General features: G+C 41.8%; 1 protein-coding gene across 1 annotated transcript in view; it reads left to right on the plus strand.

The window, feature by feature from the left end:
• The first annotated feature begins 5,338 nt into the window (after positions 1-5,338).
• efna2a (ephrin-A2a) overlaps positions 5,339-23,519 on the plus strand; it is a 176,701-nt gene continuing 158,520 nt past the window's right edge. Inside the window, exon 1 of the mRNA XM_033988518.2 lies at positions 5,339-5,670. Coding sequence (XP_033844409.1) covers positions 5,531-5,670 — 140 coding nt within the window. The 5' untranslated portion in view covers positions 5,339-5,530. The remainder of the gene's footprint in view (positions 5,671-23,519) is intronic.

A 23,519-nucleotide genomic window follows, 5' to 3' on the forward strand; every position in this document is an offset into this window, starting at 1 on the left:
TATATCTGTCTTTTCTTAGGGATTTACTGAGTGCTCAGGGAGGGCTTAACCTGTCTTTTGGAGAAGGGGACAAACCTATCGCATCCAGAGGTTCGTGTCGCACCAACACACAGGTTTTTAGGTGATGAGATAATCCTTGCACCCTGCGTGAGGATAATAAATACAGCTTTTTATATACTTCTATCATGCAATCAAGTCCATAGATGCGACGTGTCATCCAAAATACTTACTTAAAACCTCGTGCAGCTCCAGTGAGTGCATGGGACTCTTTGCTCTCAGGCATATTTTGGAATTTTCTAACATTTGGTGCATCTTAGCCAATCAGGGACCGGTGCTGAAGTCTTTGAAGCTGCTGCAAAAACCACTGCCTTGTTTACTTGCACATCTCTGCTGCACCAAGAGAAATTTAGAGCACTCCCCAGAATCCTCTTTGGAATACATTCAAACGCAAAGAGAGATTGCATAATTGGGCGCAGGGATAACTCACAGAAAGATGAGCCAAACAGATTTAAGAGGGTTTTTGGGGGGTCTCGCATTCAGAAGTATCGGCTCCATAAATATTATTTGTAAGACATAATGTAAGTGTCAGGTTTGGGTTTAGTGTAGTTTAAAGATGCACGGTGTCATTTTTTTTTTTTTTCTGTTGGGAGTCTTCTACCTGCTTGTCTTCATGAAGAATTTATCGTTTTGCCTGAAATGTTGCACAGTTTGGCATTAAACTTCAGTATTTTTATGCATTTTTACAGGTGAGCAGTCAGAGTAAGGCCATATTGTGGGACATTCCAGGCAAAGTAATAGCATCTCCATGGGAACAAGCTGGTGGTGGATCTGTAAAGTTACACAGTGCACCTTAAATGACAACTGTATCTTTTTACCTGGATGATTTGGTTTAGTTTTTGTTTGTTTTTTTATTATCGTGACAGCTTCGGTCGGTGTGTTCATCCAGATTGATCTCAGCTCTGACCAGGTATTAGACTTTTATTGCTCTGTCCTTGAGGAATATCGAAAATGTTCGAACGAGTGTGTGATTTGTGGTGGTTAGGGCGGTAGAACTGGCCGCCACACATGTACTTCTGTCCCAGGGCAACTGTGGCTTCAGAAGTTGTACTGTCTCCTCGTTATCTGCACTGTTTTATGTTGTTTTCCGTATCAGACCACTGCGTTTAACTTTTTCCTAAGTCATTCTGAAACAGTCTGAGTACATCGTATCCGCCGCTGTTCAGAAGTGACTTTTGATTGAATTCTGACCCCGGAACGTCTCTGTCTTTCTTCAGAGTCGATCATAAGTGAAAACACGTGGACAGAGGTTTTTTAACACATCTGGTAACGTTTATTTACATGAGTGCACTCTCTCTAATCAGGCAGATACTGAGGCGGAGGCCACACAGCTTTAGCCAGGAGCAACTGTGGCGACGGAGGAGCTGCTCCTGATGTTCTCAAACCACAAACTGTGTGTCATCTGTGACATGTTTAATACTGAAAATGGGCCCTCACATCAGAAACATGATCCATGTGGGACTGAGGGACAAAAGGCTTCTCTGTGTCTCTCAAAATGTCCACTTTGCAACGTAATGATACAACCAAATCTGGACCAAACACCGAGCTCGGTGCGCGTGGTTAGTGGAGGAGAAATAAAAAGTCAAATGAAAAACTGCAAACATTTCGAGTTCAAATCAACTGAAAGTAAACTGTTTTTGGAGCTGTTCAGGGAGTTCTGGATGTTCAAGTCCTGCTCTGATCAGTGGACACTATTTTTATGTCCTTGGGCAAGACACTTTGTCCATCTATACAACCTGTATAAGAATGGGGTATGTGTGTGTATGTGTATAAGTGTGTGTGAATGTGTATGTAGGGGTGTTTGTGTGTGTGTATAAGTGTATGTGTGTGTGCGTGAATGTGTATGTAAGTGTGTATGTGTTTGTGTGTATAAGTGTATAGGTGTGTGTGTGAATGTGTAAGTGTGTGTGTTTGAGTGTGTAAGTGTGTATACGTGTGTGTGTTCGTGTAAGTGTGTGCATGTGTGTAAGTGTGTTCATGTAAGTGTGTGTTTGAGTAAGTGTGTGCGTATAAGTGTGTGTAAGTACTAGTAGGATTATAAGCCAAGTCCCTTTACAGGAGTCGAGTAACTGACCAACAAAAGTACACACTCACTTATACTTCAAGTACTTCAAAAACAATGACAGACAAGTCGCCTGCTGTGTGTACTTCTAAATATGAAGTGTAAATGTAAACAAAAGAAAACAAACCAGACTTTACAAACATATTGGACATTTGGTAAATAAAACAGATCAGATTTTATATAAATATTTGGCTTTAGTTCATCCCATAGACTGTATATATTCTTTATACAAACAGTTATATATACAGGCCATGAGTATACAGAATATACATATACAGTCCATGAGTATACAGAATATACATATACAGTCCATGAGTATACAGAATATATATATACAGTCCATGAGTATACAGAATATATATATACAGTCCATGAGCATACAGAATATATATATACAGTCCATGAGTATACAGAATATATATATACAGTCCATGAGTATACAGAATATATATATACAGTCCATGAGTATACAGAATATATATATACAGTCCATGAGTATACAGAATATATATATACAGTCCATGAGCATACAGAATATATATATACAGTCCATGAGTATACAGAATATATATATACAGTTATATAAACAGTCTATGGACTCTCCCAAAGACAAATCCAGGACCATGACACCAGCCTGGGGAACTAGAAACACCGTGGAACATCCCAGACCATAAGCAATAACGTTTCCATGGAGACGAGCAGGTGGTCGAGTTAAAGCCAGATCTGTGGAGACGCAAGCCCTCTCACAGTAAGGATTCTTTTTTTTTTTTTTGCACATTTTTGTCTGAAATGTTACTGGAAGCAGCTGTATTTTCAAAGATTCAGTTAAATATAAAGATATAAAGTCTGATTTTCCACAATCACAGACTTTGACCTGTTTAAATCCGGGATCAAAGCATATTTATTCAGACTGGCCTTTAACAGTTTATACATTTTTGTTCAAGTTTATGTCCTTGTTTACTGTTTTGAATGTTCTTATATTGTGCTGGTTTTATTGTAAAGTCTGACTGATTGATTGAACGTAGCTACACCGGTTTAACATGATTTTAGACAATAGTAAGTGCTTTTTTAGGTGACTTTTGCACACTTTTCTCCTCCCTGTGGGCTCACCCCGCACCGTCCCGGCCGTACTCTGCATTAGAGGCTTTACACAGTCAGTATCAGAGCGACAGCAGAGGAGAGGGACGAGGTGAAGGATGTCTTTGGCAAATTTAGTGTCTCCATTTACAACGCCTTCCCCAAGCATCCAGAGACCATCCGGGCGGGACATATGCCTCAGACACCTCCTGAATTATTCATTTTGAGGGGAGGCGGACAACACGCAGCTGTATTTGGGTTATGGGGGTGCTCTCCTCTCTCGCTCACATCCAAAATTACAGACATTACTTTGCAGCAGAGGGGGGCAATGGAAAACTGGGGCGCTTTGCATAGATGATCTAAACAGAGTGATGGAGCAGCAGAAAGGTGCCGTTTACAATGATAAAGGAAACCGCTGGGAGGCTGGGAACACGGTGAATTGTGGGAAATTTGCACAATGTTTGTACCTCAATAAATTCATCACTTTAGGGGTGAAACGTGCGCTCACTAAAAGCCTGCGTCATTTGTTAAGGCTGCAGTCCCCGTTTGGATTAAACAAGTGAATGTTTTACAAATAATTCAGAGGTCGATGGTTTTAAACGTGATGGATTTTGTGCCTAAAGCTCATTCGGCTTCACAGTCTGCAGTCTCAGTCCCATCAGAGCAGACAAACACAAACAAGGCCAGTTCAGAAACACTAAATGAGGCTTTGAACAAATGGCTCTTGTCAACTTTGAATAACATGAGTGTTCCTTTATCAATCCACAGTGAAAGCTCATTAAACAGCAGTGATTAAAAACAATAAAACCCCAAATAGGCCCATTGATCCACCTTCTATATTTAATGAGAAGGTCTAAAAATGTCAAAGGCTCGTACAGTGCAGAGGGATGATTGTTCAGTCTGGGACCAGCACTTAAACATCACAAACTCTTTATTTGTCCAACACAGATCAAACTGACTCATGTCTTAGGTGTTAGGTTCTTTTATGTACAAACTGAAGGCCAATATAAACCTAACTCTGGCCCTGACCCACGGCCCGGGCCCCTGGTTCATGTGGCGCGTGGAGGTGGCACACACAGGACAGAGGCGTCTGCTCTGGCATCTTTATGGCGCAGCTTTTCTCTGTGCGCATTCTTCTGCTGCGCCCTTTGGGCTGATGGACACTGATGGAGGGTGTCTCCAGTGTCTCCAGTGTCTCCAGTGTCTCCAGTGTCTCCAGTGTCCAGGATGTATCACGCGCGCTCCTTTAGCTGTACGTTTGTGCGCGCGCTCATCCATCAGGCCGCAGCTTCAAACTAAACTTTATGGCTCTTTACAGGAGCAGCTGTTCGGCTCTTACAGCGCGGACAGTCCCACAGATGCTGCGATTTATAAAAAGTCACATAAATAAAGTTAACGCTAATCTTCTTGCTTTTATCTTTGAACTCTTCGTTTCCATATGAAAGACTCCAGGCTCCTCAAACATAAAGAGCCGCGCACAGAGCCGCGGCGCAGTGAGTCAGCCCAGAGTCCCCCGAGGCAGCGCGGCACAGCACCGCTATATCAGCCTCCACCTCCCTCCACCTCCCTCCATCACCCCTCCCGCGCGGAAACGAAGAAAGAGCAAGCGAGGAAGAGGAGAAGAGGAAGGAGACGGGGGGAGGGGGCAGATCCACTGAGCAGGACTCCGCTGAGCGCTGTAGTGTGCGCCATAGGTGCAGAGTGCGCGCTCGGGGCATGTGCGGATTAAGCTGAGCGCAGTGAACGCGGCGTGACGCGGAGTGCGCGGAGGGGAGTGCGCGCTGGAGTCGAGTCTGAGGCAGAGGAGGAAGTTGCGAGAGGAGGAAGAGTGAAGAGGATGCTCCAGTGTTTTGTTCCTTAAGTTTGGACTGAACATCGCGGAGGATCGTTGTGTTTTTGTGGAATGTCTCGCGATAAAAAAGAAGGTCAAGTGAAGATCTGAAGCAGCAGATGTAAATATGACGGAGCAGAGTGTCCCGCGCGTGTCTGTGATCACACACACCTCTGACACACTCTCACACAGATGAAGACTGGAGCCTCGTTTATTTCTGTGGATCTAATCCACGCGCGCATGTGTGCGTGCGCGTAATGGGACAAAACTTTGGGAGATCACAGCATTTTGTCAATAACATGTGAGTTGTTTTATTTGTCTTAGTTTTAAAGTGTGTTTTGAAGCACTATGACTTGAATCCTGCATGTTTCTGCAACTCAGTCCAGTTATTGATTGACGCGCACGTTGGTCCTTTAAAGCTAAAGATCTAAAGATCTAACGAGGGTTTGTGCAGCAGCAGCAGAGACACTCAGAGCCTCCACGTGAGACACGGTCCCGGCTGGATGCGCGTGATGCTGCGGCCGCTCGGAGCGCGCGGGATGGAGCTCGTGCTGCTGGCCGTCCTGTCCTGGGCGTCCGCGTGGGCAGAGGAGAAGATCATCTTTGACAGACACGCCGTCTACTGGAACAGCTCCAACCCCAAGTGAGTCCACTCTGTGTCCAGAGCCGCGTCTCTGTCCTCAGACACGCAGCTCCTGACGCATCGCTCTTTTATGTGTTGAGTCACTGTTGCAACATTGAGGCTGAATAATGTGCAGCTCCGCGCGCTCAGGTGGATGTTTGCGTTAGTGTTTGGTGGAGGGGGGACTCCTTTTGTCTCAGACAATGAGGGCATCCTTCCTCCGCGCGCCTCATCCAGAGCCGCTTTGTGTCTTTATCACAAACACGTCCTGACGCTGTCGCTCTCAAAGCTGACACTCTCTTCACAAGAGCTCACAAACCTGCTGTAACAACACACATTTATCCTGCTGCATTTCAAGAAGCACTAAGACATTTCCTTTTAGGCCATTTAACTTATTGATTGTTGGCATCAGTTTGTGGATTATGTCTGATTATTTCTTGTAGCTGTTTCTTCTTTTGCCAAAATGCTGAGGTGGTTGTGTTACTTGTATCATATGTTGTTGTTGTTGTTGTTGTGCAGCACATTACAGCAAGAATGCACTTTTACAATTAGCTTAACTCTAAAATATGAAGCTACTTTATCTTCCAAAAACACGGCTCAACAAAATTTGCCGATGATAAAACGATACGAAAGTTGCAAAAATGTTTATTCAGTCACATTTTACTGCGACATACGGAAAAACATTGCACATTTTGTACTTTTTCGCCTGCACGTTTGCCGCATGATGTAGTTCTTCTTCTCTGCGGGCTTTTACTTTGAAATTTCGCGTTACATAAAAGTCCCTGTGATGAGACCTAGTTCTGTCTGTGCACATCCTGGCGCCTAAAATCTTAAACAACTCCCCTCTCCGAAAAAACGAACTCAAAAACGCGCTACAATTTGCACTTAAGTGTTCAATCGCTCGCTACTTTCCGACCACTACACCACCGAGAACGTTTTAAAGTATTTCGGGTTCTCCGTAAACAACAGCCCCATGCCTCTCATTGGCATGGGACAGGGCACGCCGCGTCCATCACTCTAATCGTTTGTGACAAGTGGGCCAGTCTTTCTCTCACTCTTTCCTCTCTCCTAGCTCTTTCGCTTCCTTCCTTCCTTCCTTCCGTCCTCCCTCGCTTCCTCGTCCGACCCTCTCCCTCCCAGGTAGATAAATAAACATTGAAAGTGCTCCGTCTTGCTCGCTCACGGCTGAGTTAGTTCGCATACGGGCCGGGCCTATGACTGCATCACTTTTCGACAGAAGACTTCTCAAATATTAAAGAGGCAAGGGGGAACATTTTCTCCCTTTCTTTTGCTCGCACACACACACACACACACACGTTCAAGCCGCCAGCGTCACCGGTTAAATTTAAGTTATATGGACACTAGCTTTTGGGTGCGGGGGGAGGAAAAAGAAACGGGCCACATCAAAAATGCATTGGGACCAAAGCGATGAAGGTGAAGGATTCGCCCATGCGCAGACTTCGAGCACAAAAAAAATTCGGGATTGCTGTAATCTGGTGCTGAGGCCGCCATTCCATTCCTCTGCGACAATTCCGAGCCAATTCCGAGTCTAAACGTCCCGAAATGAACGCGGATTTCTAAACAGATTAAACCGGGTTGGGGGACAGACGGGAGAAACGATGGCGCGTTCGTTGCGAAACTGTCACGATGCATTGAGTCGGTTTGGGGGAAAAGAGAGGAGACGGTGATACGGAAATCGCAGTTGAACGTCGTAATTTTTTGATAAAATCCCGTCGTTTTTCTGCGTCAAACTGCCTCGTTGCCAAATCATGTCGTTAACTCTGTCGTTTGTGAAGCGATTTTGAATATTTCCGTGTTTTTGTCAGTTTTTCTGGATGTGAACTTTGAACAAAATGCAGTACTTCTTGGAAAAAACGTGGTTAAATGTATGTATTATTCTCCAAAGTCGAGGAGAGATTTGTTCAAGTTAATATGTGTGCAGTTATAAGATGATATCACACTTTGGGTCGCCTTCGTAGCAGCTCATTTCCAAATTTTGGGGACATTTCCGTTTCTATTAGTTGTGATTGGCAGCGCAAAGAACTTCAATTTCCAGGCATGAGTGGGTTTAATTATTTTATTAAAGGCTGGTCCACTACATTGATCATAGTTAGGGGCTGTGTTGGCAGTGGGACCGCGACGGCTTTTTGTTCCTCAAATTGACTCTATTTTTTGGTTTATTGAAGTTAGATTTTTTTGAGTTACCACAACACATGATTTTGCCTCAGTTTATTCAACACATGCTGAGTTTAGAGATGGTTTTTATCACGTTTTTGTTTTTTCGTGGCGTAATTTCGCTTTCAATTTGACTGATTATAAGAATAAATTTTTATATGTTTTCGTTCGACTGAAAGGAAGCGGATACACGGCGTTTAATTTATGTTTTAATGGAAGATACGGGTGAGATTTAATACGTTTTCGAGTTTAAAAACACAAAAAAAAAACATGAAATATATGAAGCGTACTGGATGTTTACGTCATTAATGGGCTTGAAATCAAATAAATAAATGAAAAAACGATGAAAAAAGTTGCTACACTAATCCCGAACAGCAATTTTAACCAAAAATAAACATAATTTTAGTGTTCGATTTAGCAAAACGCTGCGTATCATCCTTAAAACGCGCACCGCAGTTTGAGAAACGCACTCGTTTGTTCAATTTTCGCAACTGTTTGGTTTTGGATTTCTGTTATAGAAGCCATTTTGAGGACTTTTTCCCCATTACAAAGACAGGATAATTAGTTTTTGGATTGTATATTACCATGGCAACGGTCCCAATTTTTCATTACTCTAAAAACCCGTGGATAGAGATAAATCCCTGTTTGTATCTTACTTCATCAGCATATTCGCTAATGCTTACGTCCGAGAATATTCCAGCGTACGCATTTTTTTTTTAACCATCTCGGCCTTTTAGTTATTGGTTTACAAACTCCCGACTTTGCACGCGTCTCCGCTTTTTCTACGCCGGACAAAATCGGAAATATGCTCGAGCTCAAATGAAGCCGGTGTGATAAATGACACCCCCTAACCTCGCCATTAGGGGGAGCAGTCTAGTGGAGCGCCATCACTCAGTTTATAAGTACACAGATACTATTAAGGCAAACTTGTACGCTTTAAAAATGAATCGCGTAATGAATCTGGCTGGAAAACCGGAGCCATACATCATCGCGGAACAGCAGCTATTGTTTCCGCGGCGACACAAACAAACGCCAAACGCACAGATGTGTCTTAATTGATCACATTACACCGACCGAGCTCATCGGAGAGTATTGAGCCATCAGGGTATGTGGTCGTCCAAAAGTTTGTCCTACAGAAAAGTGCTGAAGGGCAGGGGATGGATGTGGTCGGGTTTGATAATGCCAGACTCCATACACTTTTTAATGTTAAACTAATGGGGGTTTTAAGATGCTAACGTGACTTTGTGCGTTTCTGTTTGCTCATAGGTGACATTTTGAGGACTTTTTGCCATTTTCAACAAATACTATAGTGTTTAAATTGTTTTTCGCTATGGATTTGGTCCTAATAAATGTATTACCACGAGTTATGAGACTTTTAAATTGTTTTGCTAATACGTTTCTGGCCAGTTTTGTAAAGTTTTTAATGTTTTGAGCGCTCTAAGAATTTTGGAACAATCGTTTAAACTTGTTCTTACTCGTATTTTCTCAAACTGAAGTACTCTCAAGTTCAAATTTCATCACGTATAATTATTTAAAGAGGCAAATATGAGAGGTTTGATAGTGTGTATAATAAAAAAGACTTTGGCGCTGGGATCTTTGCAGGATGAGAGGTCAGCAGTGATGAGAAGTAACTAAATACATGTGCAGGAAATACATATTCTGATACACATTTTGAGTAAGTACCTGTGTTCTGGTGCAGTTACTCTTTCATTTAGAGTTACTCAGAATGCAGTTACTTTCCTAAACTCAAAGGAAAACACTGTCGGTACTTGGTCAAGCAGAAAAAACTTCACTCTTTTTTCTCCGTCAGTGAGAGAAAATACAGAACAAACAGTGAAACAAACATAAAGCTGTTTTTAATCCTATACTATGTTTTTACACTAGTTTAAATGCAGCTCAGTGTGAAAGTATTCTTAGTACTCAGATACATACAGTACTCTAATGGGACCATGTATCAGAATACTTTACAAAATACATTTTAACCTCCTAGGACCTGGCATTCTCATATGTGGACAACACCTTTTGGGTTGTCTAGGCCCCAGTGTGAATTTTTAGAAGAAGAAGAAGAATGGCAACAATGCAAAAATGTTCAATTTAGAATATTTTTAAGAGTTTAGAATACTTATTTATTTTTATTTTATTTTATTTTATTTTATTTTGTTTTATTTTATTTATTTTTAATTTTAATTTTATTTTTTTTGTAAAGGCATATGTCCTGCACCTGTTTGCAGCACATTAAATGAGCCACATTGTTCAAAGAGCCAATTGTTTTTACTCAGGACAAATGTTGCAGTTTCAGACACTTAATAAATAGTTTTTTGCAAATCATTATCATCAAGTTTTCCATCAAAATAATTAAAACATAGAGCGAATGTCCTCATATGTGGACATAATTTTTGTCAGAAACTACATAATTTAAAAAAGATAATTATTCCCAATCATCTCAAATAACAAAGAGAAATGACTAAAGCCATGAAAGAGCTGGAGTCTCGGGAGGATACTGCAAATACTCAGTGTTCTGTAACAAAACACATTGTCAAAATATTCTTCCCATCGCTGAAGGTCAGAAAATATGTTCCTGTGGTGTAGTTGTCGTTGAGTTTCTGATATTAGTAAGTATATGTTAGTATTCTTTACATATTCATCAGTGTTAAAAAAAAATTATACAGTTAATATCATTGTGTTTTTTTTTTTGTTGCAGCGGCCGTAGTTCCAAAAGAAGTGTTTGAAATACGAGAGCGAGATTGATCTTTTTAATCAAGAGGTCCGCAGCCAATTCTCTGTCAGTAAAAGCATCTGGTTGGGGACTAATAGTAGTAGTGTTAATTGCAGTGGTCTTACTTTAACTTGATTAATTCGGCGCTATTAAACACTGGAGTGAAGTCAATTCCAAAGAACCGAACTTTTAAAACTTTCCTCCGACTGCGAGTGTTTGACTAAAGGGAACGTGGGAACAGCAGACGCCTGATTTCTCCCACTGTGGAGGAGTCTGTCGCAATTATTCATGAATTAGTGTTTAACATATGGCTCACATAAGCAGCGCTGCTCCTCAAATGTGTGGCATTCATCACAACACGAGCGTTTAATAAGGCCACATGGACGATTTAGGCTTTTACCATTCACATAGCTTCATTCAAGTACCGCTTCTTCCCGCTGAGGAGCACCATTAGTTGTTTTAGCACGTAGAAGATGCACGTTCCTGCTTTCAGAATGAGTTTGACTTTTAATTCTATCTGTTAAAAGAAATGTTAATATGCCTCGATGGAGCTTGCGAAAAAAAAAGTGTAGCGTTAAGGTTAAAATTAAAGCTAAAATGAAAGCTTTTAACTGTTTTAGGCGGGACGACGGCGCCATCTGCAGTCGAACTTCTTCAGGATGGTGTCGCAGGTGCGTGAGAGCGAAAAAGCGCCCTTGTCCTGGTTCATAGTCCCGAGAGTAAACATTAAACTATAGATCAGCGGTTCTCAAGCTGTGGTACTTCAGTTGCTTCTCCTGCAGTTAAAATTTTCTGGTTTTAGAGGCGAATAAATCCATGTTTTTGTCTTCTTTTGGGTTAATCTGTGCAAGTTAGACAAGATAACCCGAGAATAGTTTAAGTTATACAACAGTTTTAGATCTGGTGCTACTCAGATGTATTTTACTGTATGTGGTAGTACTTGGTGAAACTTGAAACGTTTAAAGAAATGGTTGCAAAGTACTACTACTCTTACAAACCTGAACGCTGTTTGCAGGTGTAACGCCGTGTTACTAATTAGCTAAAAGTTAAACGATTTCAGTTAGATTTTTTTGCAACAAATCTTTATTATAAAATGTGTTATTGTGTCTTATATTTGGAGCAGCTAAAGCAGAGGAGCCCAAACTTTTTTTTTTTTTTTTTTTTTTTAAACAAGGGCCACATCTTAAAACATATTCAAAGCGGAGGGCCATAGACGGTGATCAGTGCAGTGCGGTGCTTTATACACAACTTTGACACAGCTGTTGTATATTAATAAGGCATAAAACACATTTATTTTAGATCAGTATCACGATGCAATGTGATGTTTGAGGTTATTGTGGTAGAAATAGTTTAATTTGCTGCTTATGATCAATTGGGCTGGTTCAGCAGGAAGCATGAGGACCGATAAAAACTGGTCTGAGTGCCGCATTTTGCCCCTGGGCCATAGTTTGGACACCCCTGAGCTAAAGTATTATCCACATATATGAGCTAAATCGATGCTTTAACGTAATTTTGTTGCTACTTGAGACAAAATCAATGTATTCACGAATCTTGAAACGTGCAAATCTCATTCTTCAAGTGAAAAACTGTCATTACCGCACCGTTTGTACTGTATATTTTGGCTTTTTGCTTGTTGTTCAAAAGCACCAGACACACTTTGTCGACTATACCATTGGTTTGAGTGGCGTACATTCACTTTCAGAGCTTCCCATGATTTGGCTTTGCGTTTTGAGTGTAATCCAGCGGGGGCCCAGTGCTCATGTTCTCAGAGCTCTGACAGTGACAGGACTGGAACACAGGTTGTCAAAGACACATCTGTCAAACTTTTACTTAAAAACTCTGCGCAAAACCAAGAAAATGCCTTGAGGAGTTCGGAAGCTAGGTTTGATTAAAGGTGCGTTATGGAACTTTTCGCGTCTCCTTGACTCTATGGAGGTGCTTTTGTTTTGCTGAGCTTTGCATCATTCACTCACATGCGTTTTGATTGCGGAAAAATACCTTCAAAACCAAGCGCGGGGTCGCCTTTCTGCAGATTTGACCTGTAACTCGACCTGGTGGCGTCAACTCCTTGTCTCCAGAAGGTTAAATGCTACACTGTGGAACATTTCAACCCAAGCCGGTGGAGTGACATCGTGCAACTTTACCATTTTATGCAGTACAGAAATACACATTCTTCCACCGCGCTCGTTTGCCCCTGTTTTTCCCAGCATGCCTTTCTCCACACATTAATCACTGTCTACGTTTTAATAGCGCTCACCTGCTAATTAATTGTGTAGTGCTACGTCGGGTCAGCTTCGTTTAACAGCGCCTTGATCTCGACGCGCCTAACCCCGATCAGTCACTGTAAATAAAATCCGCCAGGCTAATGTTCCCATGTGCGAGAAGGGGCAACGTACAAATTAGCCTCGCCGCTAACGCTAACCCCCAACACACCTCCCGACTTCTCCAGCCGGGACCCTTTTTCGAGGCAGTCCCATGGAGCTCAAGGTCTTTGTGGATAATAGAAAATGTATGAGATAATCCAATTCAAAGCGCTCTGGCCACTTTTGGTCACAGCGCACAGAGAGTACACACACCGCAGAACTAGTTATGCTTTTGGATTCACAATAGTCATTTTTATGAATAGTTCTGACCAGTTTTCCAGAGCTATATTATAGTTTTGAGATAACTGAGTCTGATTTTCTTAACCTTTCATCACATCTAGTAAAAATATAATCAATATTCAAATTATTTTTATATGTCATTTGATGAATTTGCTATTTTCCGGAGTATAAGTCGCACTGGAGTATAAGTCGCACCAGCCAAAAAAAAGCATAATAATTAAGAAAAAAAACATATATTTCACATATAAATCGCATCTGAGTATAAGTCGCACTCCTGGACAAACTCACAAAAAATGCGACTTACTGTCCGGAAATACGGTAGTTATAAATACACAAGAATAAATCTAATCTAGTAGTAAGAGCATTGGTACTTCAAAGTAATATTACACAAGTAGAAGTAGTGGTTCAAGTAATTTAAGTAGTAATTATAATGATTTGGATTCATAATAGTTCTGACCAGTTTTCCAGAGCTACATTATAGTTTTGACATCGTTCAGTCTGATTTTCTCAGCCTTTTATCACATTTCTAGCAAAAATATAATCAATATTCAAATGATTTTCATATGTCATTTGATTAATTAAAGCGCTATACAGTATACCGTATTTTCTGGAGTATAAGTTGCACTGGAGTATAAGTCACATTAGCCAAGAAATGTCTAATAATAAAGAAAAAAATATATACTCAGATGCAATTAAAATGTGGAATATATAAGTCGCACCCTCAGCCAAACTATGGAAAAAAAAGGGCAACTTATCGAGCGGAAAATACGTTATAAATACCCCAAAACAACTCAAATCAAGTAGTAAGAGTAGAAGTAGTGGTAGTGGTCAAGTTAATAACTGAGTGTGATTTATTTAAATAATGTATAAAATTTGGTGTCATCAAAGAATAGATACAAAAATGACAAAACTTAACGACTGTCATGACCGTAGTGGTAATGATCACTCTGTAAAAAGTACGCTTCATTAAGACTACTCGAGTAAATGCACTTGAAAACTGCACTACCCACGTCTGATAATTGGATTCCACTTTGAAACCACTATGGACTTTGGGTTTTTTTTTACAGTGCGGCTTACTTTGATATCTGCTCATTTTGTCCGGCGGCTCGTGGTGTGCATTCACAAAGTGTACGCCGACACACATTTCGCAACAATGCCACGCAATACTATAGCAGTGGATCTGGAAATCTCCCCGGCAGCTCGCAGCACATAAAGGGATTTATCCAACATGCAGGAAGGAAGGGATATCCAGAACACAGCCCCCTGTCTCATACCACCAGTGGCAGCCTGATTTAGGTCACTCCACCACATACAAGCAAAGTGGCTCCACACAAGGTTAGCCTGGCTCCCATTTTCCATTTGCGCTCCCTCGGAGGAACATACAGGGGATGCTGCAAACCTATTCTCATGCCCAAATGTGATATCCACGGGTTTCAGAATGATGAAAGGTTAGGACCGTTGCCATAGCGATTCAATAATCTAAACATGTAATGTGTTAACAATCAATACCCCATTCAAATGTAATACCCCCCTTTTTAATGTAAGATGGCGGTTCACAGCTCACAGCGGTGGCTCAGTGGGTTAATCATTCACCCGCAAACTGGATGGTCATTGGTTCAAACCTTGCCTTTTTGTGTGTGTGTGTGTCCTTGCCCGAGACCCCACCCCCATCCACCTTTTCCAATTCAATCCAGTCCCAGTTGTGAAGTTGGCTCGGTACATTGTGCGTGAAAACCTGCCAAAACCACCCGATGGTCTGTATGATGAAAGGTTAGGACTGTTGCCATAGCGATTAACAATTTAAAAGTGAATATTACACATGAGCTCTGATAGTGATGGAGAGATTGTGATAGTTAAGTGTTATTATTGTTGTTATTATTATTATTATTATTATTATTATTATTATTATTATTATTATTATTATTATATATTTTTATTTTTTATTTAGGTGTAGTTTTATTAGTAGCACAGAAAAATCAAATCTATATTATTATTATTATTTATTTATTATCATTATTTTAATTATTTTTAGGTGTTTTTTTATTTTATTATTATTATTATTATATTTATTTATTTATTTATTTTTTTTTAATTCAGGTGTAGTTTTATCAGTGGGACAGAAAAATTATATCCAAATTTCAAAACTTTAACTCTCACACTGAAGAGTTAACTGTTGAATTTGTATTCCGTTTAAAGCAGTGTTCCCTAAACGGTTTGATTTTGGAAAACCAATTTTATCCCTGACCGTTTTGATTATTATGTCTGACCTACTTTTGAAATTAACAGTAAAAATATCTTAACCGTGACATTAGTGGCACTTTTCCATCGCGTGTAACCCACCAGAAAGACTTCAAATGAACTAAATACTGCCTCCATTTACGTGTAGTAAACAGGCGTGTGGCCATTCCTAATTTTTCCTTTGTGTTTGGCAGAAGTGCGGAATTCACTGTGAAAAAATCCTGGCGCGTTCCATAAAATATTTAGGGACTGGATCGCTGAAGCTAGAACATCACCAAACATGTTCTCTGTGTAATGAATGCAGTTTTATCCCAAATATAACTTCAGTGTGTGAGGAATTAGCATGTCTACGCAGATTCAATCCAAACTTCTAATCACCCATGATGCTAGCTGCAGGATACTTGAACCGGGACGTCCTGTTAAATAGTCCATTTTTACTTCTGGCAAACACAACTTTTGGACATGCCACAGTACAGTACTTACAATATCGATCCAAAACGACTTAACAGTAGAAACGGTTCCATTGACTTCCTGTCCAAAACTGCACAACTGATTCTCTGCTGTGAGCTCTACCTTTTCATAGCAGCATTTTACCGTAACAAGCAACAGAGTACAGATCCGGGGGCGGAGCTAGGGGGTAGGGGAATACAGAAATTTTCCGATCACTCAAGCAGGATTACTCAAACATGCACGAATCAACCAAAATACATCTTTGAGTAAGCTAATAATAATGTAAAGCTATGTTTGAAATAAGCTGATTAAAGGTGATTTAGCCTCTGTCTCGTTTAAAGAGGGGGTATTATGCAAAATCGACTTTTTTTTTTTGTTTTTAATGTTATTCCGTCATCAAAAACAGGGCCGGCGCTAGCTTTCAGGGGGCACTCAGCTGAATTTGTCTCTTTATGACTCTGCTCTCATCACTTTGACCAGTTGTATTTGTGTTTATCTGAACAACATCAGACCGAAAACATCCAGAATGTCACAACTACCACAGTCACAAGAACAGAACACAAACATATAAGGAAGGGTCAGGATTTTTAATGTTCTAGACATTTTTTCTTCATTTCTGGTGGATTTTAATGTGTTCCCGTTGGTGGCAGTGGGCTTAAATTTACATTATGTCGGGTCCTTGCTCCAGTGTAAACACAGAGCTGCCCTCACCTCTGCACGACTCAAAAACAAACGATAAACAGCAGATATTTTGCTACTATAGATAAAAAACAAATGTAATTGTTTTAGAGGGATATTTATCCTGCTGTAAACACACAAGCCCTGTGCCCAATAAAACTTGATGTATTACATTATTTTCAATATAAAGGTATGGGCTCTTGGGGGGGCCCCCTTGCGGCCTCGGGGCCCCTGAACAGCTGCTCATTCTGCTTATAGGCTGGGACGGCCCTGGTCAAAACATGCCTGAGGAGTTTGTATATGTTGTCCATGCATATTTGAGCAATTTAGCATACTATTCCAACCCTCCTTATGATTAGCAGTACAACCTTCCGCAAGTCCACATCACTCAAAGCAATCAAAACGAAACTGAAACAATTTTAAGATTTGAGTATGTCGTTTTCAGCTAATATATCATTTTCAAAACAGTGATCTAAATGTGTAATGTGTGGACAATTAATACGCCAATAAAATGTAATACAGATCTTTAATGTAAGAAGGTGGCAAGAGTGGCACAGCGGGTCAAGCGCTGCATGGTCAGTGGTTCAAATCTCGCCTATTGTGTCCTCGGTCAAACCCCCTCACCCCGCCCTTTCCAGTCTAGTCCCGGTTGTAAAGTTGGCTTGGTCCATCGTGCGTGAAAACCTGCCAAACCGCCTGATATGGTCAGCGGTGAAAAGGCCAAATAAGAAAAGGATTAGCCTATAAAAAACACTATCAATTTATATCAGATTAACCAATGTCCACAAGTCGTTTAAGCCTCTGTGATGTGTCGGACTTTTATCACGTTTACGCGGCGAGACCAAGAGTGAAAACCCGGTGACCCTATCTCTCCCTCGCGACAATAGACGAGACTGAAACCACGCCCCCTCCTGGCTCCTGGGCGCACAGTATATAAAGAATGCAGGTGAGGGCCTTTGTTCCCACTAGGCAGCTAATGTGTTCAGGGCAGTGGGCACTCCTCCAAAGACTCTCTCTCCCTCCTGTCTCTCTCTTCCTCTCTCTTTCTCGCTCTCTCGTTCAGCCCGGCTCAACGGTCCAGAAGGAAGGAGCACCTTATCTAATCCCACGGTTTTATCCTTCAAAAGACTTTTCTTTCCCTCTCCTCTTCTTTGTTCCCCCCTCTCCCTCTTTCTCTCTCTGTAGTCTTTGTGCCCCCCACACTCTCGCTTTCCTCCTCTCTCTCACTCTCTCTGTACTTTCTCTCTCCCTCTCCCATTCCCCATTCCTCTTCTTTCCCCCTCATGTCCCCCTCTCTCCCTTTCTTCTCTCTCTATCTGTTTTTCCATTCTCGCTCTCACTCTCTTTCTCTCCTTCTCTCTGTGGCTCCCCTTCCTGTCTTTTTCTCTCTCTAACTCACTCCCCCATCTCTCTCTCCCTCCCTCTCCCACGCCTCCTTTCTCTACCTCACTCTTGTTCCTTTGCCTCTTCTTCTCCTCATCTCTTTCTCTCCCTGTCTCTCTGCCTCTCTCTACTCTTTCGCTCTCCTCTCTCTCTCACCCTCTCTCCTCTCACTCACCCGCTCTCCATGCTCCCCCCTCGTCTCTCTCTCACCCTCTCTTTATCCCCCCTCTCTCTCTCTCACCCTCTCTCCATCCTCACTCACTCTTTCTTTCCTCTCTCTCCCCCTCCCCTCTCTCCTCTCTCTCAACTTCTCTCCATCCTCCCCCTCTCTTTCTTTTCTCTCTCACCCTCTCTCCATACCCCCTCTCTTTCTCTCCTCTCTCTCCCCTCTCACTCCCTCTCTTCCTCTCCCCCCTCTCTCTGTCTCTCCTCTCTCTCACTCCCTCCCCCTCTCTTTCTCTCCTCTCTTTCTCTCTGTTGATGCGCGGCGCCTTTGAGGAAAAGTGGGATTGAGGGAGAAGCGCAGACAGTCCAGGACACTTTCACATCGGGCCGATCCGATCTCCTTGGAGACTGACAAACTCCCACGCCGAGCTTTGAAGACGACGCTCAGAGACTCACCAGCAGCAAATGGCGCAGAGATACATGGGATCGAGGCTCGTTTGAGTTTAAACCTAAATTTTAGAGGCAACGCTATGAAAAAATCCATTAATTCACCGATCCAGAGCCTTTAACAATGTTAGAGTTGTTTCCCTTCAACATTTAGTCTCTCGAAGTTGTCTCGCTTATTTTCAAGATGCCATATTACTGATCAATCCCCGTTTTGACCGCCACCGGTACACGCCCACTGCTCTATACTTACTTAGTTTTCCAATTTTATTTCCTTAATCAGTGATACACGTAGGATTCGGCAGTGTCGCGTGGCACAAATGGAAAAAAAGTCCACTACTCGCTAACGTGACGTGCAGCGACCCATAGGGGGCGCCAACAGCATGCAGCTTTTTGTTGTGATGCATTTTACGGCGACGTCTCCCATCTCCCATTGGGCACCGCAGTTTTCTAACGTGAAAGTCAGTGAACTTGTTACTTTTATTAAGTCGTTTTGGATGAATATTACGATTTCAAATGTGTAAATTACAACATAATGATCTATAGGTGTCATAGATTATAACTTTAGAGCAAACACAAACACAATATTGTCTTCTTTAACATGGATTAGCCTAGATCACATTTTTGCAATCTCTCAAAAATGTGTTAAAACATGCGTGAGAACATCTTTGGAGTTCAAGTATCGCACAAAAAAGTGAATGAAGTGTGAAATTAACCAACAAAACTGCAAAAATGATCCGTGTGTTTGTCAGAATAAACGACCAGCTTCTGTTTTCCCTCCTTTTCTCTTGTCTTAGTTTTAAAAATTTGCAAAATAAATGAAGCCGAGTGGATTTGACAGGTTGGAATAATATTTTTCTCACGCTAAAATATTTCCCTTTCAAAACACAAAAAACATTCAAAGAGTTAACCGCCAGCTTTTGATGACTTTTTAAAACGTCGCTTATCCGTTTTTGCAACTCTTTTTCCTTCAATAATCCTCGATGATCTAATTCCGCGTAGCTTCAAACCAACGATCACGATACGGTCTTGTAAACAACAATAAATCGCCCACCTGTCCAAACCCGCGCGTCTCAGCCCTGTCCCTCGTGGGCCGTCTCCAGCGTTCCAGCCGCTGTACCGCACGCTAACATTAGCATCCAATTTACATGTCACCCCCGCATGTGTACTGACAGCCTGTCAAACTCAAGCGGCCCGTGGGTTCAATCTTCCTCCCTCCTCCTCCTCCTCTGCTCCATCACTCTCTCATCATCGCCCGCTCTTATCTCCTTTTCTTTCAAATCATGACTCCTAACCTCCACATTCCCCGCTGGGATATGTATCTTTGCGATGGTCCAAACGCCGCGGGCTGTGTCTATGTACGTACAAGTGCCCTACATGAGGTGAGACGCTTTTGCTTTGAGCGTTATGTTAAAGATCAGGGTAGCTGAGGTTTTCATAAAAAGTGTACGATCCGGTAAGACATTAAAAAAAAAAAACAGACGGTAATTAAAGTCAGGGCTCCCATCGAGACAGCTTTCCTCCGCATCAGCAGTAGACGTGTTACATAACGAAGTATTGGGTTTGCTCATCAGCGTATTCTAATGCGGTGATTGGCAAGACCGACGACGGAATTTCAGAAGGTTGTTTCATGGAGTTTATTTCCGGGCATCTCATTTACATTTCACTTGTGTCATACGTACTTACCCGTTATTATATTTGAAATACCTGGGGCTTAGTGTTTAGTTCCTGCATTTTAATTTTCTGGAAGGTACACCACCTGCTTGTCGTGGGGATGTTGTTGATTTGGTGTTAACCTTACAGCGTTTATTGCATTACGGGTGTTTTTCTTGGTCATGAATACCTTCCAAACATGCATTCTTACTGTGAGCAGGGTCATCTCTCCACAGATCTGACCTGTAACTTGGCCCAGGGGGTTAACCTGCTTGTTTCTATTGCATTAGAAAGAGCATCTGGGATCATTTGAACACTTTTTATTGTGCTGTTAACGCTATGAAATGAATACATATATGCAAATATGGAGCTTCAACTGCCAATAAAACACACCGTGCAAGTTTTGTTTTACTCATTTTCATTATTAAAGGTTCACTATGTAACCTTTCTGAGCCATGGTCTACTACATGCTTGTTTTTACGGAGATGTTCTTGCTTTGCCCAGAATGTTTTACACAGTTTACAGTAATATATCGCCATGGAAACAAACAGGTGACACTACCATACAGGCCATTACAGGTCAGGTCATCCATCCATCCATTTTCTTCTGCTTATCCAGGGCTGGGTCGCATTGGCTTCAGTCTAAGCAGGAACTCACAGACTTCCCCCACCCCAGACACGTCCTCCAGCTCCTCCGGTTGGACCCCAGGGTGTTCCCAGGCCAGTCAAGAGACATAGTCCCTCAAGTGTGTCCTGAGTCTTCCCCGGGGCCTCTTCCTGGTGCATGCTCAGAACACCTCCCTAGGGAGGCGTCTAGGAGGCATCCTGAGCAGATGCCCGAGCCACCTCAGCTGCTCCTCTCGATGTGGAGGAGCAGCGGCTCTACACCAAGCTCCTCCCGTGTGACCGAGCTCCTCACCCTCTCTCTAAGGGAGCGCCCAGCCACCCTGCAGAGGAAACAAATTTCAAATTACACCTACACCACTGGTTTAGCAGGGAGAGGACGCTTAGCAACGCTGTCAATCAAACCTGTTGCTAACGCTAGTGGGAGCAACCTCGAAAAAGAAGAGGACTGATTTGTCTGTTATTAATGCTCATATCTTGATTTATGGACACAATAGCAAAATAGAAACACCAGGATCATGTAGAGTGGGTCAATCCAAACCAAAATGACAAGTCTGACAGCAGCAGTTACAGACAGAGGAGCGACAGTTTTTCAATACAAAGTGAATTGGAGCCAGAGTCGGTGGAGACGGAGATGGAGGCGCAGCCCATGCTCACTTTCTATTTGGACCGTGGCAGCTAGCGGGTTAGCCAGACAAACAGGAAAAATAAAGCATGTTTTATCCTTTTCTATGGAACACTCCAGGCAAAGCGTTAAAAAAAGTTACTTTGTGGACCTTTAATTACTGTATTTTCATGGGAAATGTTTCCAGTTTTTATTGTATAACACTACGTCCAGGGCTCAGTCGATGAAGCCAAGGTTTCACTGGCATCTCTACAGGTATTAATGATTTCGGCTGTTCTGCTGCAGTACGAGCCAAAACCCCCATTAGTTCAGAATCTATTATTAAAACACACTTTTACATTGCAGTACTAATCCGAACCTATGATTATTATATTATTTAAACACATCAAACAAAAGAGAAAAGTTTTTGAAAAGGCTTCTTCTTTCTTCTTCCTGTTGCCAACATGTTGATTTGTTTCGTACGGTTGAACGATTCCGCTGCCGTTATGCCGAGGCGCACAGGAAGTCACGGGAGTCTACAAGGAAATAATCCGTCATAAGTAGCTGCAAAGTTTTCAAATTGAGAATCATACTTGCCAAACTTCTAAAACAGTGTCAAAATACAGGGACGGGGAAAGCAAAGAGGACAGACAGTGCAATTCCCCGGATAATTCTACGCAGCAAGCTAACCAAAATACAAAAACGGCAGCTGACGTGTTGAGCTGTTTAGGGAGAATCGCTGTGTTACGTATGGGGTATCGTTTGTTAGATAAGAAGGGCTTTGATTCGGGTGACGGCGTGACAGTGCTGCTCCTGTGGGTGCTCCTCTATGGGTGCTCTTCGTGACAGGAGGGTGGCAGGGTGCTCTGTGGTGCTAATTTGGACTGCCACTCATTGTAGCCAACTGTCAGCGAGCGCCGCAATTAGTGTTAAAATCTGGTTCGGAATTTCGCCAGTGGTCCAGTATTGTCACTCTTGCCTTTATTCTAAAAGACGTTTGAAATCATGGTTTTATATTACGAGCCTCATTTCAATCCAACGGCAGGACAGGTGAATGGTGTAGTTGATTTATTAGCGTGAAAGGAAAGGCGTGGGAGTCGAGCTTTTTGGGAGTTTTTTTAACGTGTCGACAGATTGTACTAACAAGATGAGCAGTGATAAATACGACGTGAAAATGTCAAACTCGATACTAAGGGAAAGACTCGATAATCATTACAGATTCCAATACCACCAAGATGATAAAAACTATTAAACCACATATGTCAAACTCAGGCCCAGGGGCTAAATCTGGCCCGCGGTGTAATTACATTTGGCCCGTGACATCGAACCAAATGTGAATTAGAGCTGCCCCACCGGTATATAGCACGTGCACCACTAATACTACAAATCCCAGAATGCTTTGCTAGTGCGCTGGGGTGTATTCGAGACCGGCAAGAGCTCCTCCTTTTCTGTTGACTCATTAGCAACCACGCTACTAGACACCTCGATCAAATTAATTACTACAGAGAGACATAATCTGTTTTATTTATTATTATTATTTATTTAGAAATTAATACTACTGATGTGCCTTTTTATTTCAAATTTTATTTCTCTGTACTATCAAGCTTGAGTTGTTCCAGATTTTATGTTTAAGTAAAATTAAAGTTTGTTTCCCTATGAAAAGATTAAACATTACACATCAGGTAGTCAATTTTTTTAAAATAAATTTTGAGTTTGGCCCGTGAATTTGTCTCAGTTTTTAATTTTTCCCCTGTGTGAATTTGAGTTTGACACCCCTGACTTAGACAATAGAATGTGATTTTCAACATTAAATGGTAGTACTTTCTTTTATATTACCCCGTGGTGTTATATCTGTGTAATTCCTCCGTCGTCCAGTAGGTTCACAGTGGTCCATGGGTGTGTACTTTTCTATGTTTCTTATACTTGTTCTGAATCAGCTCAAGATTCTTCTAATTTTAGTTTCGATACTAGTTTTAGTATCGATTAGTATCTGGTTTTTGATACTTTGGACAACCCTAGTGATAAGTGATAATCTGCTCTACTGAAACAATTACACAAATAGGACGACACTGAACTGATTTGTGGAACGTTCTTGACCTATTTAAGAATTAGTACACGACCTCACGGGGACAAAACAA

Source organism: Periophthalmus magnuspinnatus, chromosome 22 (genome assembly GCF_009829125.3).
Source record: "Periophthalmus magnuspinnatus isolate fPerMag1 chromosome 22, fPerMag1.2.pri, whole genome shotgun sequence".
Taxonomy (NCBI): Eukaryota; Metazoa; Chordata; class Actinopteri; order Gobiiformes; family Gobiidae; genus Periophthalmus; species Periophthalmus magnuspinnatus.